This window comes from Crocodylus porosus, unplaced genomic scaffold, assembly GCF_001723895.1.
Source record: "Crocodylus porosus isolate Cpor-Errol unplaced genomic scaffold, CroPor_comp1, whole genome shotgun sequence".
In the NCBI taxonomy this organism is placed as follows: Eukaryota; Metazoa; Chordata; order Crocodylia; family Crocodylidae; genus Crocodylus; species Crocodylus porosus.
Genome location: NW_017728943.1, coordinates 97,210,143 through 97,234,748, shown reverse-complemented (window position 1 = coordinate 97,234,748; position 24,606 = coordinate 97,210,143). Strand labels below are relative to the sequence as shown.

Genomic DNA, 24,606 nt, shown 5'->3' with positions numbered 1-24,606 from the left:
CTGCCCCGCTCTGGGGCCTTGCCCTCTCTAGGGCTGACACCGCGCGCCTCGCGCTCTGTCCCTGCCCCGCTCTGGGGCCTTGCCCTCTCTAGGGCTGACACCGCGCGCCCGCGCTAGGGGCACAGGCGCTCGCCGCCGTGCCTATCCCCTTGACCCTTCTCTGGGTCCGGTTGCCCCGCTGGGCCAAACACCGCCCTTATGGGCTGGGGTTTGCAACCCCACACACCGCGCCTCCCTGGCGCAATACGGTGCCTCTCCGGCACAGACAAGAGTGCTGCGCTGGCACTGTGCCCCTACTGGGCACCGGGAACCCCCAAGCTGTTGGGGAGCCCCCGTGAGGCCTCCTCGCTCCCCTACAGCTTCATCCAGTCCTCCGGTTCAAACTGTAACTTAAACTCAAGCCATCTGGCTGCAACAGAAACACAGAGGCTCCGTACGCCTAACCATAACTCCAAGCCCCACCAGGGCTCTCAGTACTACCTCCCTTCAGGGCGATCTTGTTCCCCGCGTCATCGCAGCCGGTTAGCGTGGTAAGGCTGCGACCACTTAACTCAGACCACTCAGCTCCTGCTCCTGCTCCTGCTCCTGCTCCTGCAGCAACCAGAAGGGAACTTAGGCTCCGGCCTAAGCTGTTTATAAAGGCCTGGCCCTGCCCCCTTCTGGCCACATGACCCACCTGGTCGCCCTGGTAACCAGCACCTGAGCTGCCCGGGTGATTGGCAGCTCTGCCAATCACCCTCACACTCATGGGGCACTTCCGTGACTCTGTGACAACCAGCAGCATAATAAGGGAACAATGTTAACCAGGATGAGGTTAAGTGAGGAGTAACTGTACCTCCCTTGCTTGACCTGTGACGGAGGAAACCACAGCAGCCAGTGTCCTGCCTCCATGAAAAGTTATCAGTATGCTCTCAAGAGGTCAGGCTAGAGGGCCATGCCCCCTTCCACAAAGGAAGGCAATCCCCCTAGTTTGTACCCACCTGACCATGGGGTTACTTTCCTGCCTGACCCCAGGTACAGCCTGACCCTAAGGCAGAGGGACAAGACCTTCTATTCAAGAACCTCTGGGTTTCAGTCCAAGCAGGAGCATTGGCACCCCCCAATCACATCTGCAGCCAGCACCCAGCTTAAGAAAACCCTTGATGGGTAGTAGTAGTAACCCCTGACATACATAGCAGAAGGGTGGGGAGGAAGGTAGCTGCCCCTCCTAGCCCCAGGGGGCAGCCAGCAAAGCCCAGAAACATAGGAAATATCCATGGCAGAACAGTCATAACTATGCCCCTGTCATCCACAACCAGCAGCTGTCCAGCCTCTTGAACACCTCCAGTGATGGGGAGTCTACAGCTTCCCTAGGCAGTCTATTCCACTGCTTTGCTGCACTAATATTGAAGAGAGTTTTCCAGATATCCAATCTAAACCTACTTTGCGGCAACATCAACCCATCAGTCCACACCCTCCTCCCAGCTGCAAGAGAGAAAAGGTGTTTTCCCTCTTTCTGGTGGATCCTGGTTTCCTCCCTGCTGCTGAACTAAGGTGCGAACTGGCACCTAGGACATAATAGCATGTGTTCACTCTGGGTTGTATTAACATGAAACTTGAGTAGTCACCTAATAACATTTACTGAGATCGCAAGGCACAGCCCCAGTATACTACACTGGAATCTTGACCCAGCAGTGGTGAGGTGCTTGTCGGCCTCAGTCTCAGGACACTCTCAGGCTGCAGGCTCCCGGCTTTCAGCTTGATCCCGGAGGAACCTGACAAATGAAAGATCCAGGATCCTTCCTTCTCACCTGTGGGCTTGGTACAGCAGAGGGATCCCTGCCTGATGTCATAGCTGGGTAAGGAGTGCAAACTGTTCATGTTGCCTGCATGGAACAGTCTCACAGTAGCCAAAGAGGGTAGATTAATACAGTGATTCTCAATGTTTTGGCTCCACAGGCCAGATGAGAGAGTCCTGGGTTGGGTCGGGCACTGCATACCAAAAGTGGGCTCCAAGCCCCTATGTGCTAAAATAGGGCCCCGTGAGCAGGCAGAGCAAACAAATCTAGCATGCAGGGCCATGGCCTGTAGGGCTCCACACACTAGATGATGTCACTGGGGGCTGGACCTGGTGCATGGGCCAGTGGTTGAACACTGGTTTATCCAATTTAGAGACATTCCTTGTGCATAAAGTTATTAACTGATAAGATACAAATGGATTTAGCATGTTTTTACTGCTTGAATGCATGAATGCTCATGGTTTATGTACATTTAACATAGTAAATGTAATATGCAACATGGCACTGAGTTGCATTAGTCTGCTGCAAGACAGCAAGATGGAGTCCATGCCAGCAGCAAGGCAAGCAAGTATTTTCCAGCTGTAAGGCCAGATTTATTCCTGGATCATACTTGGAAAATACACTTAAGAAAATTAGGTGGCACAATCTCAATGGAGAATCAGCAGCCAGACTGGAGAAAGGCTATTTTTCTGCCATTTCAGTTCAGTTTAATAAGTAATGAAAGAAGAGAGTGAGGGAAAGTAAAACAGAGAACATTTCCTTTCCCCTGGCAGCTAGCCCATATGACCTCTATGTAATAATGTTCACCATTTTCCCAGCTATCTACAAACCATCTTCTCTTTAAATTGTTCTATAAGAGCAGAATCACTGCACCCATTAGCAGAAGTTTTTAACAATATATTGAAGGACAGACTCCTAATACCTGGAGAGAAGCATATATTATAGTAATCCCAAAATGAAGTAAAGATCTAGCTATTTGTACCTCATATAGACCTATATCTTTATTAAACCACGACACAAATTTTTGCATCGGTTTTAACAAACATTTAAAAATACTCCTTAAATATATTAATATAGACCAACAACATCCATAATGAATAGGCAGTTAAGTAATAATATCCACAGAGTATTAAATCTGATTTTTCATGCAGAATCGCCTAATGAACTCCACCTATTTTTATTATCAGATGCTGAAAAAGCTTTGACTGAGTTAATTGGCAGCTTTAAACAAAACAAAACAAAACAAAACAAAAAAATGAACAAAAAAACCTTTAGATGCTTTTGGACTAGAGCCAACATTTCCAAACTGGATATCTGCTATATATTCTATATATGCAGCTGTAAGAGTAACTGGACATGTCAAAGAAAAAATGATCTTTTTAAGAGTTGTCAAGGATGACCATTATCATCCCTCCTTTTTGCTCCGGTAATAAAACCATTCGGCTCAGTCAAGTCGGAAGTAATCCAAATATACAGGAACAAACATAGGACAAGAGGAACATAAATTAGCATTATACACTGACAATAGTAAGTTATTCATTACAAAAACCAATTAACACAGCCTGAGCTACAAAAAGAAATAATAGAATATGACAAAGTTTCAGGACTTTAACTTAACTATTAAAAGCCAGAACTCCTAGACATTGGTGTAGGACCAGATACACAGAAGAGAGAAAGGATAGCTATAAATATAAATGGGTAACTAGTTCATTAAAAGTGCGTGGGGATAAACATTTCTGAAAATGGCAGGACTTGTACAGTTCTAATTATGTTCATGTGACTGAAAGAATCAAGAGACTTAGAGAATTGGTTAAAATATGAAATGTCTTTGTTAGGTAAAATTGCAGTAATTAAATGAATATTTTATCTAGAATTAACTTTCTATTCCAAACTGCCTATTATAGTGCTAACAAATCTCTTAGATGCCTAGCAGATTATAATAAATCAATGCATTTGGGGAAATAAGAAACCTAGCTTAAAAAAATTCCATCCTTCAAAGGCTTCAGCTAAAAAAAAAAAAAAAAGGGCAGGGGGACAGGGACTGATGCTTCCAAACTTTAAATATTACTATCATGCCAGCCTTCTTAGAAAGTTGGTGTTTTGGATAACACCAATGCACAGTAAAGCACTGGGTAAAGAGAGAGAAAACATATTGTCCAACAAACTTAATATGTTACTGTGGCTAAAGAAGTCTTTCAGGCCAATAACTGTTTATGAGAACTACAATAAAAACCTGGGATAACACATAAGAATTAAGCTCATGCCCATCACCCTTAGCACTTTTATATTTTAATAATGAATTTAATTCTGATAATTTATTAGGAAGCTTTAGTATCTAGAAACGTATTGATATCATACTTTTTGGACAATTGTTCAAGAAAAATATATTTAGATCTTTTAGAGACATACAGTGTACCGCAGGCGACAGGAAAATCCTATTTTTCCAATATCTGCAATTCAGACTTTTCAGCATGTTCCCAAAGGAAGGTAAATCTCAGTAGAACTTTGGCAGAATTTGAGCAAGTGTTGGTCACAGTTATGAAACACACCTATTATCTGCGTTACATAAAGCCATATGAAAATGGCCATTTAAAACAATTTTAAATAGCCAAATAGAAAACCCCCCCACAAAAACATTGTTGTATGACAAAATGATCTAATAAAATTGGATCAGAAATTAGCGCTAAAGAATGCGACACCCATCTGGAACAACAGTCCTCACACACGCATTTGCACAGTAATATAAGAAAATTATTTCAAAATCCAACGGTACTTCACCATTACATTTATGGGACAGGAACAGGCAAAGGTTGGAGGGACTGCAGTCAGTTAGGAGGATTCTACCACATAGTGGATGTGCCCCAGAGTTAAACTGTTCTGGGAGAGGGGTGGACACATAGTGAGGGGGGAAAAAAAAAGGATGCCAGCTTATCAGATAGCCTGTTACTGTTCTGATTGAACCTTCCTGAGGAATTTGAAATATTTAAGAGTCATAAGGAATTGATCACTCATCATTTAGTACTTAGCCTGGAAAAGAAGTGATGTGCCTAAAATCATTGACTCGTTTAAAAAACTTTGGGAAGTTTTAGTAATGGAAAAATTTGGAGAAGTAAGGGACCTTGAGAAATCATCTAGTCCAACAGGGGCATCTAACCTACAACCTTAGTGTCATTAGCACCTTGCTCTAACCAACTGAACTAAACAAGCACTATTACCCTATCAACTCTGAATTCTACAGAGAAAGCTTACTTGGAAAGGTGGTGGAAATTTTTGGAATGTACTGTATATCATGGTGTATAGAAGTCGAGGTTTGGAGGCAAAATATTTACCTTTATACTTCTACCTTAACTTATACACCATGTCAATAATTTTGACCCCCCACCCCAGCACTGCCCTAGCTTGATCCAACTTTCTTCACCTACTGACTGGAGACCATGGGGCCAGGGGCCGGGCCCAGCCTGAGCACAGCCTGCAGGTTCTGCCCTTACCATGGAGACATGGTTTGGCCAGGCACTAAGCCCAGCCCTATCCCCTGTGAGCAGCACTGCCTGAGCCGTGCCAGTCAAGTGCCAAGCATGGGGCTTGGTGCTTGGCTGGTGCAGCCCAGGTAGTGCTGCTTGCAGGGGACGGGGCCATGCCAGCTGACCCCAGCCCAATCCCCTGTGAGCAGCACTGCAGCATATGCTCACCCCTGGGTGCCCAGCATGCAGTGAGGGCGCACAGGGGCTGGTATAAGTTGACCCCATATTTTTGATCCAAATAGTTAGGTGAACCTATACACTGGATCTACACAACGCCCAACTTTTTGGATCAGAAAAATGGAGTTGACTTGTACACTACATTGACCTGTACACCATGAAATATGGTGCTGAAAAAGTAATTTTCTCCTGCCCCTGGGCAGATTCAGGATTTATTCTAGGGAAATGTGGTAAACCACGCCTCAGATGGGGATAGATGCAAAGTGTGGATAGAACCCCTGTGCTGGACACCAACTGACACTGTTGCCACTGTCCCCAGCTGACCTGGTAGGTGGTCAGAGCCACTCTTGGCCTGCCCCAGTCAGTCACTGTGGGGAGCAGCTGTATGGGAAGCCAGGTTTGGCTGAGGACAGTGGCAGCAGCAGTTCCTCCTTCCAGTCCCTGTTCCCTTTTTGTCCTTCCTCCCCTGCTAGGTTTCCCCACTGGCTGGAAGGTAGCACCGGAAGGAGGAACTAGTATGCCACCACTGCTATACCCAGCTGAACCTGGCTCTCTTCACAGTTGCTCCCTACAGTCATCGGCAGGAATGGCTCTGCCCCTCCGGGGACAGTGGTAATGGGGTTCACTGGTGTCCAACCCTGGCACTTCAGACATACCTCACTCCCATTCTCCCATGACATGAGGAATGGTGTGTTCAGAAATGCCTCTGGTTCTCCCAATGCATGCATCAGCTGGGGACAGCAGCAGCAGTTTACAGGTTCTTCCTTACAGTGCCTGCTCCCAGCAAGCATGGGACATGGAGGCTGGGCAGTGAACAGGTGCTGGAAGTAAGAATGTGTGCTGCTGCTACTGAGCTTGGAACCCCACACAGCTGTAGTCCACAGCCAGAAAAGGGCAGGGGCTGCTCTGGCACTCCCCATATGCCCAGATCAGCCAGGGACAGCAGTGACAGAAGGGGGTGGGGTGTAAAAAACACATTCACATCACTGAACCTCCCTGGATCTGTCCCTATTCCTGCATCCAAACCAGAAAGTTTGAAAAGTGTTGAATACTGACAGAAAGTGCAAGCTCCACGAGCTAACACTTAAAAATAAAGTTGGAATAAGTTTAAAAGCAGAGAGGAGTTCCAGGGAAAAACAGGGAGTAAATTATGTAGAGATAAAGAGACACAAAAGCAGAACACCCACAGAAAAGAAGGAACCATCAGAAACTGAAAGAGAAGAAAACAAGTCATTAGCTTGGATTAAGGGAACACTTTTGATAGATGATAGATGTGTCCTTACATATATTTTGGGGGATTGGATGCATCTTTACATGTTAAATTTGATATTTAATAAATTGGATTAATTAATAAAGACATGTTTTACAAATATATTCCTTTTGCATGTTGCTTCATATATGTACATTCATGGATGGCTATTTAAAAAAAGCAGCCTTTCTGGGTGGAAAATATCAGCTGAATCAGAGGAAAATATCAGCTGCATGGGGGCCTAAGGGCCCCGGCCCACCTTGGGAAGAGGATTGTCACCTGAAATGCACAAACTTTCCACATGTCTATCATTTTAGACCCCTCCCCTGGCAAAAAAAAAAAGTTGGTGCCATGAGCCAAATGACAATGACCACCTTGCACAAAAATAAGAGAAACATTTGGGCAGTTGTAATGACAAACTCGCAAGAAACTTATGGAACAATGTAAAAGGTGATGGAACAGACCAGAAAAACAACCTTAAAATAAAACCTCTTTGAAAAGCTCTTTGCTCATGTAAATCATTGTTTAAGTTTACTAATCTCCACAAGTGAAACAGGGCATAAGATGCTGGGAAGGCTACCTTTCATGGACTCGAGACATTTCAGTGTTGGTTTAGCCTCAACCAGCTCCTATACCCTTCATCTTTCTTCCCTTCCTGTAGTTTGGAAGTAGTAGTTCTAAAAAGCAGCACAAACCATGACATTTTGAAGTTCTTCTATTAAGCACTACTTAATAATATTTTGGCACTTTCACCATCTTCATAGGAGACTTTTGTAATGCAAATACTCAGGTCACTAACTCGGTTGAGGCCATTAGCTTGAATCAAACAGATTCCTTTAAAGGCACCCTTTGGTTCAAATTCTGCCCCAGGACAAATGATCCAAGCAGTTTAGTATCAATTTCCTCAGCCATTCAATCACCGTGGTAATATGTTTCTTTAACAACTGACCCCCCGACCCGCTGAACACACACTTAACAAAGCTTCCTGTGAGCTCTATATTCTGCTAGTTTTTCATCTGTTTTTCCTTCTTTCCACTCTACTTTCTTCAGCTTGAAGCTCATCATTTCATTTCCTGCCCTACTGACAACCTCCCATATAAACCTCTTCATAGAAAAAAAAAAAAAAAAAATACACAGCTAATATTTTAACAGTTTTTGAGCAGAGTTGTTAGAGAAAACTTGATGATGAAATGGCCCAACAGTGAAAATCAGCTTTAGGGGGGAGGGGTGGTTTAACATTGACTTGGGACGTAATTTTATCGTTACAAATGAAGAGTAAACCACAAAATGTCAGTGGTGTTTCAGTGCCAATTCAAATTAAGTTGAAAAATGAGAGTACCCTGACAATCTGTATATAATTAGCAGTTCTGTAACAGTGGTCTATTTAATGTTGTCCCTGCAAGGGGCCTGTAATTCAACTTGATCATGGGTACTTGAGGGAAAGAGACAAGAGTAATTAGTCCCATTTTCAAGGATGTTTTGACGCTCCAAAGTCTCTCAATTTTAGGATTGATAATTAAACTTTTTGGGATTCATGTTTGGGGAGAAAGGAGAAGGCAGGACACAATTATAAATATTAGGAGTTTTAGCTGTTTGTCAATATCTCCCAGACATACCTTAGCCTTTCTAGTGCTAATGTTTGACTGAAGCAGCAAAATGGAACAACTGGATTACACTTGAAGTTTATTGTAAGATTGTTGATTTAAGTCATGCTTTAAAAGTTCCATCTATAAAGACTAATTATTACAGACATAAGATGATAGAGAATAAGTATTGGTTCAATAGGTAGGGACATCTATATAATTCAAAGAATGTCATGTACTGGGTTTAAAAACTATTTATCTTTGAATACTATAACACTGAACTCCTTTAATAGAAAGTGATCATTCAAATGGCAAAACTTGCTTCTATAGATGTGTTGTGTATTAAGTACACCTTAATTTTTCAACTGGAGGAAAAAATTCCATCATGTGCAACCACAATTCCCTCTCATCAGTTAGCAGTAGGCTTTGAACCCATAGCTGTTTGTGCTGACATAAAAGTAACCTCTTGAGCTAGAAGAGGAAGCATTCTCCACATGAGTAATCATTAGATGATGTGCCAGACATCAAACAGTTAGGGAAATCAATTTTCTTCGATCTTTTCCTAACTCTAAAATGTCATTTTGATCAAGTGGCTTACGATTAAGCCCAATAATTGCAAAAAAGGTATCACACTTCCAACTTGCATCTGTCATAGTAGACCAACCAGGTGTGATTTAACCAGGGGAGGATGATACCTGTCTCCCTAGTGGAGTGCGAGCCCTTCCCCTATACCAGGGATCAGCAACCCCTGGCACACGTGCCGAGCGAGGCACACGAGGCCATTTTGCTTGGCATGCTGCAACCAGCCCTGGCTCTGGGAAGCTGCTGCCAGCAACGCAGCCTGGGCTGCTCCAAGCAGGGCTTGCAGCATCCCAGCTACCTGCTGGGAGCAGCCTGGGACCCCAGCTGGCAGCAGCTCCCCAGAGCCGGGGCAGCTGCAGCTGGGAGACTCCAAACAGCTGCGCCGGGCTCCAGTACCAGCTCTGCACCAGCACATGCAGGCGTGCTGCAGAGTGAGCAGTGGGGGCAGGGCCTGAGGCAGTGCAGCCCTGGTCTCTCCCCTGCTCCTGGCACGGAGGTGATGAGCCTGGTGCAGCTGTTTGTAGCCTTCTGGCTGCAACTGGCCTCGGCTCTGGGGAGCTGCTGCCAGCCAGGGTCCCTGACTGCTCCCAGCAGGCAGCTGGGATGCTGCAAGCCCTGCTCACAGCAGCCCGGGCTGCTGATAGCCAGAGAGCCCTGGCTGGGGGGGCAGGGGCTTTGGGTGGGGAGCAATGTACCTCTTGCCCTCATTTTGTTTTTCTGCCATGCTGGCACTCCAGCACCTTCCGAGGTGGGCATTATGGTGTTTTTCAGCACTTTGGTCAAAAAACGTTGCCCACCCCTACAGGCTGTATACTGAAGAACTGTGGTCACAGAGCTCAAGTGGTCCCAGGTAGAGAGCTACAACCCCCACTACAGAGGATGGCAAAACCACCTTGCAGTCCATATCAATCTAATCATGGGGTAAAATTCCTTCCTGACCCCAAGAATGGCAATTTGCCAGGCCTTGAGGAGGGCAAGACTCTCTAGCCAGGAACCTCCGGATTTGCTCCTCACTGGCACACCCCAGTTGAAGTCTCCAGCCTTGGCTGTACCCAACACCCAATGCCCTGGGAAAGTTTAAAAACACTCTGACTCATAGCAGAAAAGGGCAGAGAAAGAGCAACCAGCGAAGCCCAGAAGCATGGGAAATACTCCTGTTAGAAAACAGGCATAGCTACGCTTAGGTCATCTTCAACCAGTGGCTGTCCAACCTCTTCTTGAACACCTCCAGTGATGAAGTCCACAGCTTCCCCAGGCAGTCTCTGCCATTACCTCACTGTTCTAACATTAAACAAGTTTTTTTCAGGTATCCAATCTAAATTTATTTGGCTGCAATTTCAAGTCATTGGTTTACATCCTCCTCTCTGCAGCAAGAGAGAAAAACGGTGCTTTCCCTCCTTATGGAAGCCCTTCAAGTATTTGAAGGCTGCTATCATGTCCCCTCTTGAGTACCTTTTGGCAAGTGGAACATACCTAGATCCTTCAGCTTCTCCTCATATGACTTGCAGTCCAAGCCCTTGATCATTTGTTGCCTGCTTCTGGGTTCTAACTTCTCCATATTCTTTTTAAAACGTGGAGTCCAGAACTGCACACAGTACTCCAGATGAGGCCTAATCAATGGTTTTTGGGTACCAAGAATCAGAGTCAAATAATGATGCATCTCTGGACAGACATTACACATAAACCGGTTTAAGTGATCAGAAATTGGCTTAAACCTGTAACAGAACAGATATTCAGTGCACATAAAGCAGTTTGAAAATGGCTGAAACCAGTTTGAGATAAACCTGGTTGGATGTAGTATCAGACTTAGCATAAACTGGTTTGAGCCAAATCAGTTTATGCTATCTGTCCAAGACCCCTTGCTGACTCAAGTTAAACCAGACACCCCCAGCATCCCGGCATCTCTCTGGGCTGGATGGGGCTCTCTGCTCTGCTCCACAGCAGGACTGTGACCTCCCCTCTGCTCCCCGGCTGCAGCTTAGCACAGACTGCAGGCGTCCCTGCTCCCCCCTCCCCTCCCCCTCTGCTTTACAGAGATGCCTCTCATCATTAGCTATCAGACCACATGCTGGCTACAGTCTCTGCTGTGGCAGATGGGACAAAAGGCAGAATCAACAGGTAATGTCCCTCTTGTTTTCTTAATGGGGTGATAAACACTGCGTTAAGGATTCCCTGCTGGGCTCGTCAGAAGTGGGGAGGAATCCCTCTCTAATCAAAGCATCCTGCCAGGGCCTGGCTTACGTCCCCCTCAGTTAAGTACTGTAGAAGGGAAGGAAAGGTTGCTTTGGTGCCCCCCAGCTTCTAGCCTGAGCGACTGCAGGCATGTGCCTGCACATCTGGGATGTCTGTGCAGTTACAAAATGATTTAGCCTAGCCAGGTTAGACTAATCTGCAAAGACTGAATCAATTCAGGCTCAGGCTTTTTGAATGTCCCTAGCCTAGAGGGGAACTTAGTTTCCTCTTCCTCTAAATTATCACAGTAGAAGGGAGGAAGGAAAATCTGGGCGCAAATTCTACCGTGGTTTCCATTCAAGTAACTCTAATAATGTTCTGGGTTGCATAGATGCAAAAAGCAAGACTTTAGCTTTGTGACTGCTTCTGCTGTGAACGCAATATACTCCCTTTAAAAGATCCAAAGTGAACAATTTAAAGTGCAAGACACAGGTATGAATATCAGTGTTCTATTACCACCAACCACCCTTTTGCTCCAGGGAGAGTGCTGATTTCAAATTCAACCAAAAACATTGTTTCAGTTATTTCATAAACAGATATTTGTATCAAATTATTTATTACCCAACAACCTAAGTGGCAGTGTATACAAAGATAAGGTAGCATGTGATTATTTACAAGAATTTTCAATGACATACACATGTACTCTTGTGAGGTGTTTTAAACATATTTCTAGAACATGTTGTTATCAAGCTGAATAACTATTCCCCGCTCCAAAAATTCATCTGTGTTTTTACATAAAAATATATTGCACTTTTTACATGACCAACTATTTTGCATATCAGATTTATAACAAATAGAATTCTGCCTTTTAAAAATAAGACTCCATGAGCAACGCCCCAAAATCAGATTCAAATATGGGAGTACGTGAAGTTCCCAAATAAGTTTTTTTTTTTTTTTTAAATTAAACACATCACTTCAACATAAACCAAACTTCTTAGTTTGTATTTGGATCTTAAATTAACATCTAGACTAAGAAAAACATGATTAAAGCCATCCCATTCAATGAATCTATAATATATGCAGTTTAAATTCATACAGTATTCAGCCATTTGTTTAACTGGACCAATTATCTACTTTCATTATATGGACCTATGGAAAGACATTTAAATAGCATAGGTGGACAGTTTTTGAAAATCTAGAAAGTCACAAGAATTTCTGTAAATTCCTTTATGTTTGGAATTTTCAAAAGAAATTCACAGATTTGTGACAAAGAAAAATACATAAACACATACAAAGATCTAGAATTCGTTAAGTTATGGTACAGTATTTGAAACAGACACTAAATCAAATGAAATAGAACAATTAAAAATCTGCATGTTAGAAGTGGACTGTGTAAACAATTTCAAGGCAAAATGATTTTGAGGAAAATGTTTTAAATTACTTCACAGGTTTATGTATGTGACAATCTTGGGTTTTAATATTTTTGTAGTGGAGGAAATAGTTACCCTCAGTCAATACTCAGTCTCAGAATAATTAAGTTATTCACTATGTCAGTTATATGTTTAGGCTACCGCCAAAGAGTTCTTTTCAAAATTAATTTTGCCAGCTTATAAAGAGTTGGCTTTTGATCTGGCCTAATTTGATATTTCTACTTTGTATCAGCAGTACTTTCTTCAAAAAATAGCACCTAGGAATAAATAGTGTATTTGCACTGTATATCTGTGTAAATTTTTCCAAATGATTTGTTGCCAGTTAACATTGATAAGTCAAGCAGTTAAATATGCTATAAGATGTTTAAATCTAACTTTCAATGACAATAAATGGGAGCACATCTGTGCTATTCTTTGTGGGTATTTTTAGCTCTGGGATGCAAATTAAACATTCTGCCACACAGATTCACAATAACTAATGTTACGAATCTTTGCAGTTTACAATTACATAAAAACCTGGTTTAAAGTATTGCTTCATGGTAGCACGAGATGTTTGCCTGTATTAAGGCACAAGCATATTTGTTTGTCTGGTTTTAGACCATCAGAGATGAAGAGAGAGCCAGCAAAAGTTACAGACTATCAAGATTCATAACACAAGTTCAATTTTTAGCATTACTGACACCATAAAATGGTTGGTGCAAAAAGCACCTACTGAGTCACTTGCTTCTTAAAAAAGCAATTTTGAATCTTGGATTTTAAAGTTACCGGGCACTTATCTCAAAGCCAGCTTATATTCAACTAACCAGATATACTCATTGACATTCTTATAGATATTTAAGAATTTAATGCTACTCTTATTTTACAACAGATGAAAGAAGAGTTACCACTCATGAGTCAACACTGGGAATACTTGTTTCCAAGAAGTGATTAAAAAAATACTATTACATTTCACACTGCAGCATTTCAGTTTGTTGGTTGGAGCATTTATGCATCACTTTGCTGGTATCAAAATATAAGACCAGAGCTTCCTTGTGAATTTGATATGCTTAAGTTTTAGGCATGCATATATACATTTTACAATAGCCTTTTTGTAAATCAATTTACTTGTTTGGCAGATAATCAATCTTTTTCAAAATCCAGTTAAACAACAAAGGTTCTAGCATCTAGTTTGATTTTTAAAGTGCTTTAGAGTCACGGTGGTTTAGCAGCATAAAGAGTCTCATCATCCAGCTGCGTAGTTGCTTAGGAATGAATAGAACATGGGCAGCTTCAAGCGTTGCTGGTCCTTGCGACACCAAGCTATAACATTTCCATCACTATTAGCTGTGTACAAGTGATGACCATCACAGGAAAATGTAAGGCTGAAAAACAAAAAAATTATATCACATTTAGCCAATGATGCTATTTAGTTTAAAAACTAGGGGAACTAAGTTAGAAAAATAAAGTACATAATAGTTGCAGTCATCCCAACATTGCTTGCTCACTGTCAGAGGAAAAAGTTAAATGAAAAGCAATATTTTTGTTCTGTGGGGGCATACTTCCTTCTGCCCTCTAGCTTGGGTAGAAGGATTTCTCAGTGCAGGGGCCACATGGCTTATGGAAGACTAGAGACAGAAGTTGGCAAATGCCATGGTACAGTACAGACATTAGTCAGACATAGTTTAGTCAGATATTTCCCGATTTACTGCAACAGCTCAGGGATCCTACCAACTGTTTTATTTCAAGAAACTAAAAATCCAGAAAATTGTACAAAAACGTCCATTTTAACCACCAGAAAGATGAGTTAACACAATGTTAAGTTAAATCTGAGACCCCTTCTTAAATCTAAAAATAAATCTCTACACACAGGTAGAGAACAACTCACCATAGGTTGTACAGTTTCTTATAAGCATCTTAAAAAGGATAATGTCAAAACAGTATCACCACCCATTTTCCCTCCTTGTAAACTTTTTTTTTAAATCAACTATTGATCTTTTATTCCAATAGAGTTTCTGTTGCTTCAGAGGCATGGTTACAGTATATCACTAATCACTACAGGTAAAGACAGACAAGGACAGCCTTTTACCCTGGGATCCTAAAGATTTACAAGCCCCACTAAGTGCTTGTGAAAGAAGTGTCCATAATAGTTCTTCGTCCATTCTCCCCCTCTCCCACAATCACAGCTAATTTTTGAGTTAGTTGTCAATCATTACAGGGACAAGCTGCGCATGTAAAAGACTACGATGCTCCCAGGTTTTGACTTGGTTGAATCAGAACAGATTGAAATGCAACGTGTTTTTACCCATTTACCACACTGCAGGAAGTGTTGATTTAATGACAGCCAACAACACTGTTATGGTGTTTCAGCAGTGGCACCAGTATAATTTTTGTAGGTAATGTGTTGTTACTGGTTAACAGCAATGTAAGAATGTGGCTGGGTGTCCACAGTAGCTGCTGCACACAGGAGCAGCAGCAATTCCTGCTTACTGCTGTGAACAAAATTGCAATGTGGCAAATGCCCCTTTTTTGCCTCCCACCCCAAAGCACACAATATTTGTCTCTGTCATCCTGCTCTAGTTATACTACTGCTGGGTTACTACTAAATCTGAAAATTAGGCCTGAAATTCTGCAAGTCCTTCATGTAGGGGTAATCATACCACAAGACATGCAGGATTGGGTCTGCATGCCTTGCTTTGGCAAGTGATTAACAGGGCTCTTCCCATGAGTGAAGTCATACAGATGCTTAAGTGATTGTAGTTTCCAGTATTTAATTTTGGTCTCCATGCCACCAGGACAAAATTGCAAGGGCCAAAACATATTGTTTAATTAGTTATTGTATAAATTATTTACTATTCAAACTCATAATTATTTAAAATCTGCCTAACTGAAAATTAGGAACATCTTTTGAATTTAAGAGCTCCTGGAAAAAAGAAGTTTAAGACTAAAAAGAGCAACCATCATTCACACAGGAATCCTGAAAGCTTCAGTCTGTATTTATCTCATCATGCTAGCAACTGAGTAGCTATTACTGCTACTATGTATTTGTGCTCATTTTACTTCTGTGATTAATTAGTAGGATTGTGTGCCTGTTTTCAGATAGTATTGTTACTCATTCCTTTCCCAAATGTCAATGTGTTCAATTGTGGGTGGGTTTTGTTTTGTTTTTATGAACAAACAGAAGTTACATTTACTGCACATTGCAAAAAAGGAGGAGACTTTACCTTACAATAGGTTTATTCGATTTGGAAAATGTTATTTCACGTACAGGTTTCAAGTCCCATGTGCTCCACAGCCTCACAAGAAAAAAAAAATAGTTTAGAGACATAAAAAAACCTTTCCAGAACTATTTTAGGGATAAACATATGCAATTTAGGGAATGCATCACATAGTAATTAGTCGAGTAACCTTGAACACTGCATACATTCTCAAGATAAGAACATTAGTTTGAAACATTTTATAAAAGGACTTCCAGAACAAAGGAAAGGGAGGGAAGTGCAAACTCTTACCTTACAACTCCATTTTCAAGCCCCCCTGCAATAACGTTGACAGAAACTCCTTCAGGCTGGTTGGAGAAAGCAACAGAGCAAATGCTTTCCCTGCAGTGTACATGTCCTACAAGATCACCATTGACTGTCCAAAGTCTCAGGTCACTACCACCCCCAACTGCAACAAAATGTCAAAACATCAAAAATAAAATCCTAGGCTAATTATGACTAGGCAGTTGTAGATATTCAGAGGCGTGTTTAGCTCTAAACAAATCAGAAAGTTTAGGAGTTCTCTATGCCACAGATATTGAAGTACAATTATCTTATACTCACTATAGTTAAAGCAAAGAAAATTCTTGTATACCCAAACCCTCAGTGTTCACAGCAATTTCTACTACCAAGCTCTATAGCTTTCCACTGACAAACACAATATGAACTCACCAAAAAGCTAGTTTTCATGTAACTGATCATTATAAATTAAATAGCTACTATTTTAAGCACACAGTTCTGATTAAGTTATCTCCACATTTTTATGTTCAATTTTAGGAAAAACAGTGGAATTTCATAGAATATTTTAAAAGTAAGAAGATCACGTTTGTCAATTATATACCAACACTTCACCCACATATAGGATTATCTCCGTATCAAGACAGATGTTTTTCTATATATAGAAAAAGTGAATGGTATGATTAGCTGGCTGCTCAAATGATTCCTATTACATGAGGTTCTATTATACTGATACAATGACCAATTCTAAAATTGGTTCATCTTTAAATATGGTGTATAAGTCTTAAATGTCTTTGATACTGTACTCACCTGAATCACAAACTGTTGCAATATCACCAGTTGTTTCACTAGCAGAGACTGCTGTCACTGGACTTTTGTGCCCAGCAAGGCTCTGGACATAGCAAAGTCTTAAGAGAGACAAAGAGCTTTGATAATTTTTAGTTTAGGGTAAAAAAATTAAGATCAATCAAGATGGACATTTCAATCAATATGTATATGATAAATTATATTCACACTTTTCTACTCATTCTTGACTTAAACTAAACTGCAAACAAAAAAAAGACAAATTGTTTCTTTCTTTAGATTAAAATACACAGTTATGAGGCAATTTTACATTTTAGGATTATTAAAAGAGGTGAAATTGCATGCATTTTTGAACTGAGGAAAACATATTTGTACCTGTTCAAGTCCCATATTATGCAGGTTCCATCCTTGCTGACGCTTATCATTATACTGTATGGTTTGCAGACAAATAAGCTGGTTATTTCTGCGGTGTGACCATACAGATGTACCTGAGACTCCACTTCTATTTCAGACGGCTGAAATGTAACATTAAAAACACCACATTTTTATTTATTGTTTTGGAAATGTTTGCCTTTGAGCTTGCCAAATTTTGCTTTTGAATTGGTACTGGAATTTGAATTCCACTGCTTTTATTGGATCAACATTTGCAGATGTAAGGAAGGACGGAACCTCCTTACTTATATACTCAATACATTCAGTGTGGGTATTTTTGTTGGATTTGAGAATAAGTATGAGACATTGACACAGGTATATGGAATACGATATTTCATTTGAAAGGTACTATACTATATCTTCCCTATTCATGCCAAAACCTATAAAACAGTAAGAAGGCTCTTGCGGGGCTGGTTTATTTTTTGACAATTCAACAACATAAATGGACTTGGCAGCTATATCTGCATATGTATCTAGAAAGGAAGTGTTGGGGATAGAGGAAATAAGGTCCCCCCTCGGCTCTCAAATGTTAATTAAATTAAAATCAATGAAAGCAGCCAGCATTTAAAAATCAAACCAATGGTAAAATATTTTAAACTTGCTCGGAATTCACTGAACCACTGCCAAGTCCTTCTGCAGAGTTAAAAAAAAAAAAATGAAATTCAGTGAGAGTTAAAATACATGAAATTTGAAATTTTAGTTCAATAGAGAATTCACGAAATATATTACATGTAAGAGCTATCATTTATTTAGTGTAGCATTATTTAATTTGAGATTTTTTTAGACTTTCTGAATAAAAAGGGGGTATTAAATCAGAAAATTTATGTTTCAATTAAGGAAAAGTCAGTGTACAAAAATTAATTCCAATATCTCTGCAAGAAAGGGAAGCCTCTCTGCCATAGTATTTTTCCTCATGCGTTTAGAAGCATGTTAATGAACACTCTACATATTTGTCTGAGGAACCTGACGCATACATAGATCTAGAAGTTGGAGAGAGTAATCAGTGAAAGATCAGAGAAACTGGCACAGACTTACTTCATGCTTAGCATGCCAACTGAGGATTTCCTATACACTGTTTTCCAGGTTACTCTGATCAGTATTCAGGTGATTAGAGCAAGATTATGTTTTAATACTAATATGATTTAAAAGATGTTTCATTACAACAAAACAAAATTAAAAAACCCTCTATTATGTACTTGCTGGTAAGAACCTCCATTTTCCATACATTGTTGAAGTAACACAGTAGCTTACATTTATAGATGTATGCCTGCCCTTACACATGAAAACATAAAAAAACAGAATTAGAAACAAGTCTTCATGGAAAAGTAGCAAAAAGCAAAGGCTTACAATTTTCTGTTGAACTATTTTTTTTTTTTTGCATTTTTGCATCTTGCTGCTCTTCTATATACAGTTGTCTGTTTTGTTCATTGTCTGCATCCTGACACTATACAGTAAGCATTCAAAGCAAATTTTTGTTGTTATTTGATATTTGCTTGGGATTTTTCGTCACTATTAGGACACAGATGGATAAATTAAAAGATTTGGTCCCATTTCCCTTTGAAGACGCTTCTTCCCTCAACTCTCTCAAAACGCATTTCTTTTGAAAAAAATATTCCAGTACTCATGTCCACCATTAATTTTAATTAGTGTTGCAAGTATGAAAAAAGTTAGTCAGAAGCTGGTAATATATTTAAGGATGCCAGTTTTTTTTTTCTGTGGATTAGGCTGGATGACTGTGCTAGTGGCATCTGAATAGAGAATTGAGATCACAATCAGTGTCATATTCACTACAACAATGCACATTATTAAAATTCCTCTCCATTAGCAAGGTTAACCTCTGACAGACAGCCAGTAACTAAAGGGCAGCACAAATGACTTCCCAATACCCAGAATCACTTGGTTGACAACTGACGAGGGTAGTAAATTTGAGTGCCGATTTAAGATGTTATGAGAACAATATTTATTAACACAGTGGTTGAGGCTGACAGACACTACAGGCAGTACCTGGAAAGCAGCCGAGTATTGGTCTGAGATTTTTCAAAAAAGCGCCCTGGTTTACTGGAGCTGTGAAAGTGGGCCTCCTTGGCTTCACGACCATCACCATACCCATCTCCTATACCTATCTCTCTGAGAATTAAGCTTTAATTGATACAGTGTACTCCATTTATAAGAATATCAGATAAGTGCATAAAAATTTGTTTGGTTGCCTAATATGATGCCAGTCCCAGTTTGTTGCCTATTGCTTACATCATAGCATGTCTTAGTTATCTGCGTACTGGTAAGTACCTACAACATGTAGGCAGTGAGGCCCAAGAGTTCCTATGCACTTACATTTTAAACTTTTTGCTATCGGAAACCTGGAAGGATGATGTGAACTAGTTGGTTTGAGTTATTTCCACTTGCTTTCAAGGTTTCTAACAATAGCCCCAACAGTAACTAGTAGAAACCTCAGAAGTTGCAGAGGAGTTACTTTGGAGAAGAACATGACCTTTTAAGTTCCAAGTCTATATGGAGCACAATTTACATGAAGATCTGCTCTGGCTGACACTTCACACATAACATTTATAAGAGTCTGCTTCACAATTATCTGAGGGGCTGCAAGTAGAACAGATGCTGGTAAACATGTGTGCATCCCCCATACTGAACAGAAGCTACATAATTGGCAGCAAGATCATATTGTTTGGGTATGCAGAATTGTCAGTGCTGAGGGGTTTGGTAAAGAGGATCTTGCAGATGACACCTGAGCAGCAAAGCAAAGCACTTATGTTTATTGACCTAAAATTCCTTGCTTCAAATGCATGCATTGCTAGAGTCTCTTTTTAGCAACCTTGAAAAGCAAATGTTCCATACAAAAGTTTGCTTTTCTAATGACCAAAAATTAAACTGCAGTTGCTTGGGGCTTGAAAAATTCTTAATGAGTAATTTTCTCTGGTGACAATGGGGAATTAGCTAAGAATTTCTACAGATTAATTCTAATCTTAGTAAAATGGTGTCTTCTTCACCCAGCAGACAATACTAGTGGCTGCTCATGTTCTTGGCTTTATCAAGTAAAAGCAGCATGAAATTAGCAAGACAAATGAGTTTAATCAATGTTATTCAGAATCCTGTACATGGGGCTGTGTATGTGTACAGGCTGGACTGCCAAGAATGGTTGGCTTACTGCTGCTCAGAAGAGCAGAGGACAATGCTACAGGTACTCAGAGCAGAGGCTACTAATACAGAAGATGAAAATTTTTTTTCAGCACAGGTTATCATCCCACAGCTTTTAACTGGCATCTCTTAGTAATATGTTAGGTGACATGTCTAACTATCACGCTTTCCTTCTCCTTTTCTCAGCTGCACATTGGTTACTTTCCCTACATGGTTTGTTTAGTGTCTGTGTACCTGTGCTAGAGAAGGCAAGGTCAGTGCAGCATAGCTTGAACTTGGAGCATAAGGTGGTGAGGTTTGCAATGGTTCTTGAAGACAAAAAAAGTGCTCTTGAACTTGACTTAGTAGTCTAAGGGAAGTCAGTTTAGGGAGCAGAGGACAGTCTGATGTGTTTGTTGTAAATCTATACTGATGAGGAGATGCATTGCTAAGTTTTACATTAGGTGGAGTTTCCTAAACAACCAAGACTTAATGGCCAGGCATTTACTGTGCTGCCATAGCCTAGGTGTTCTACAACAGCTTAGTGGTCAGCAAGGAATCCAGAAAGTACAGTACTACTAAACTAGACTGAATCAGTCATGTAGAGTCCTTAAACATAAGCACACAAAAATTCAGCATTTCTTTTGACAATAAAATACTGAACACAGTCTCAACTTTATGATGGGGCATGTTGATTAGAAGTTCAGTGAACAAGTTGTGCATTAGAAAAAAAGAATTTGCAACTAAATATGCAGTAAACATTTCAACAAATTTCAATTTTATAACTCGATCTTGTTATAAGCACAGATAAAAGTTTTTTTTTTAGAAAAAGTCAGTACAAGCAGCAAGGATAAGAGGGGGGAAAAAGTCCATTAAAAATGTAACAAGCTGATATCTGTAATACAAGTTTGCTGATATACTTACTGTACTACTGGTGAACTTGTTCACATATGCTGTGATGACCCCAGATTTGCTACCTGTAAAAAGCTGACAGCTGTCTGGCACCCAAGCACAACTTGTTACCTTAGAGTGGAAAAATAAGATGAACAGAAAAAAAATCAGAGAAAATTTAAAGCATCATTTCCAATACTCACTCTATTTTGCATTATACTTCACTATTTTGCCAAATCTGGTTTTATTATCCCCCAAATGTAATAAAATACCTGAGCCAGATACCAGTTCAATATATCTGCACTGGATCATGCATTTGCCATAATTTGAGAGCTGAACCAAAAGTGAAGTTCCGTTATGTCACTAAGAAGCACAGGACAGACCTACCATCTCAGAGGCTTCAGTTGTCAGCTTGCTGGGACTACACTTCTGGTCACAGCACCAGCCAGAATCTCTGCAGTAAAACCCATCCACATCCATAGTATGTTCCCTTCATTAGAAACCGCCAAGCATTACTAGAACCTTACAGCTGAAATTTTCCAGTACCTTAACCAGGGGATGCCAGGCCCAGGTAGTTATGAGGCTTTAAGTGCTCTTTCACGTAGCTCATGTACTCGCGACTTTAACATATTGTTTTATTATTGCTGTTCAAACAAAAGTAACTTGGGTATAGTGGAAGGCAGAATAAAATTTAAACGGCCCATAAATTTTTCCTATTCTTGAGCTGAACTTTGTTTGGAAAGCCCTAGAAATTCAGGGCAACCTCCCTGTTAAAAGTACACAGCAGCAGAATGAGGTGTATTCTAGAGAGGTTTTAAGGGGGAGAGGCATACACTGAAGCAGAGGGATTCAGTAGAGCAATAGCGGAACACTTGGAAGGAGGATCTAAGCATACATCAAGATTTTCAGTGGGATCTTATTAAATAGTGCTTTTAGGTTCATATGTAAAATATAAATGTAGCGCTTTGAGTAGTTCTTCCATGGCAAAACATAACATACACTCATCAGTTCAGTCCCTAAGCACAGCCAGGGTTAGACCTGGATGCAACTTTGTGTTTCTGTTTTCCTCCCACTATATGTATATTTTGAATAACTGGATTTAAAATCATTATAATTTTTTTTTTAAAGTCTTTAAGGACCATCATGGCAACACTGAAATAGAACCTTACACATCAGTGACCTTGGTTTAGGTGAAGTGGTATATCCATTCTAGCTCCCATCGACTATACACATGCTCTGGGAGTGGGGTGGGGGGAAGGGGCTTTAATTAGCGTGGCTCTAGGAGCTTCTCTAATTAAAGCTCCTTGAGCATTATATGCATCAGCATCTCTGTGCTGAAAAATGATGGCAGGGGCACTTTAACTAAAGCTCATTGAATGAGCTTTAGTCATAGTACCCCTGCCACCATTTTTCAGCATGGGGACACTGATACAAGTGATGCTGGAGTCTGCTGGATTGTGGTAATTACCATACTCCAACAGACTTCATTAATTGAGTCTGAGTCAATGCGCTGTAAGTACAGTGCCTTGAAGCAGCCTTGCTACACGTGTATAGGTGCCAGGGGGATGTGGAGCGGTAGGGAGTCGAGAGGGGCCAGACCTGAAGTGGGGGGGAAGGGAGGGGCTAGACAAGGGGCTCTATCCCTGCCCACCCCCTGTCATTCTTGACGGTCAATTTGCTAGTTCTGTATTAAACACTGCTAACTGAAACCTCTGCTCTTCATTGCCAGAGCACCTTTTGTAAGCCTGACATAAAAAGCATTTCTGATTTTTAAAAGGTAAAAGAAAGAAAGATTTTTACCTGGTGGAACTGCGAACTCTGTATAAAGTTTACTGGGGGTTCACTTTGCTTGCTTTTTAGTCTTAAAATGTTATCGGCATATCCCCAACTCAGAATGGCTGACCACTGGATATCTGTACTATGCATGCTTCTCACACCTGTGGAAAAGGCAGGGTATATTCTCTCAAACAGATGACACAGTTGAACACTATGATAGCTACTCTCACACATCTAGAATGAACAGACAACATGCTTGCTTTAACAGGCCAGGATACTGTCCAAGATTTAAAAATGGATGGCTCCAGTTAAGGTCCTACTTTCATCTTTTGGGCCAAAAAGCAGCCTAATTTTCAGAAGCACTAAGCACCAGAGTTTGTTGAAATAGTGCAGATTTTCAATTTTGACCAGACTCTTCAGTGAAATTCAGAATTTGGAAAGGTGCGGGTTGGGGGGGGGGGAAGCTGGCAATATTAGAAGCATTTGTCACCCCACTCTGTGACCAACTCCACCAAGCAGCATCAGTGGCGTCAGCAGGACTTCAGGTGTTCAAAATTTTAGAAATACCAGGCTATCACATTAAGGCACTGAAAGTAAGAGCCTAGTTTAGGGCACTTATTTTAAAAATCCTGACTTATAAAATTGCTTTGGAGGCAGAAGACTAAGAATTATGAAAACTCAATGATATGATCTCAAAAGACAAAGTTAGCCTGAAATCAGAACAAAACTTCCTGCTTCAAAGCTTTACAGCTGTTTCTACTGCTCATGCCCTCACTTCCATGCTCTAACAGCTAGCTGCTCCTCCACTTCTCTTTCCCATGGTGCTGCTGCTCTTTTCACCTACTCATCCACTCAGTACTGCAACACCAAATCTGCTGGCAAGCTGTGGACTTCAGGGGAATGGGAGGTGGCCTATCTGCCCCAGAGATTTAAAGACCCTGGCTACTGTTGCCATAGTGTGATGTCCCCTGACCTTGGCTTATCTTGCCAGAGCACAGCCTGCCCCCACAAGCTATCATTCTGGTTCCCTCTTTTAAGTTGGCACCCTGGGCTAGTGCCTTGTTTGTTCACCCCTAGTTGGGCTATTGATATTACATATACCTGGATTTACCCTTTTATTCTGCCAAGAACTATAAATAAGACTGAAAGTTCATAGAGTTTGCTGGAGGACAAGCGTGGCATGGTCATTGGACCTCATATGCAATTCTGATGCTGGGGCTTACTGACCTTGTTCTTTGCTATATATCATCAGAAGGCAGAATTTTCGGGAGAGACCACAGATAGCTCTAGTTGGCAGAGCTTGCAAAGAGCCAAACCTCTCCCCATGTGGCTGACTAAAACAAACAACAGGATCTGAAGAGCTTGGGGAACCAACATATTCACCCCACTTCAAACCTTTTATCCAAGGCAAAGGACTCTAGAAAAAAAGTAAATAAAATATAAATTAAAAACAGTTCAGCAGAGTGAAGCTATTTAAGGAGGAGAAAATCAAAGTCAAAACTCCTATGAATGATTCAAGTCTTACACTGGTTTGTACATTTAAAGCTATATTTGAAAAACAAATAGGAAAAAAGAAATTTTGACCAGACTCTTCAGTGAAATTCAGAATTTG

General features: G+C 40.9%; 1 protein-coding gene across 1 annotated transcript in view; it reads right to left on the bottom strand.

Annotated features, from left to right (window-relative positions):
* Positions 1 to 11,659: 11,659 nt before the first annotated feature.
* Positions 11,660 to 24,606, bottom strand: part of LYST (lysosomal trafficking regulator) — a 122,266-nt gene continuing 109,319 nt past the window's right edge. The window contains exons 46-53 of the mRNA XM_019549833.1: positions 24,222 to 24,411; positions 23,019 to 23,155; positions 21,252 to 21,350; positions 17,142 to 17,281; positions 16,773 to 16,870; positions 15,978 to 16,134; positions 15,693 to 15,764; positions 11,660 to 13,853 (exon numbers count right to left, since the gene is read on the bottom strand). Coding sequence (XP_019405378.1) covers positions 13,715 to 13,853; positions 15,693 to 15,764; positions 15,978 to 16,134; positions 16,773 to 16,870; positions 17,142 to 17,281; positions 21,252 to 21,350; positions 23,019 to 23,155; positions 24,222 to 24,411 — 1,032 coding nt within the window. The 3' untranslated portion in view covers positions 11,660 to 13,714. The remainder of the gene's footprint in view (positions 13,854 to 15,692; positions 15,765 to 15,977; positions 16,135 to 16,772; positions 16,871 to 17,141; positions 17,282 to 21,251; positions 21,351 to 23,018; positions 23,156 to 24,221; positions 24,412 to 24,606) is intronic.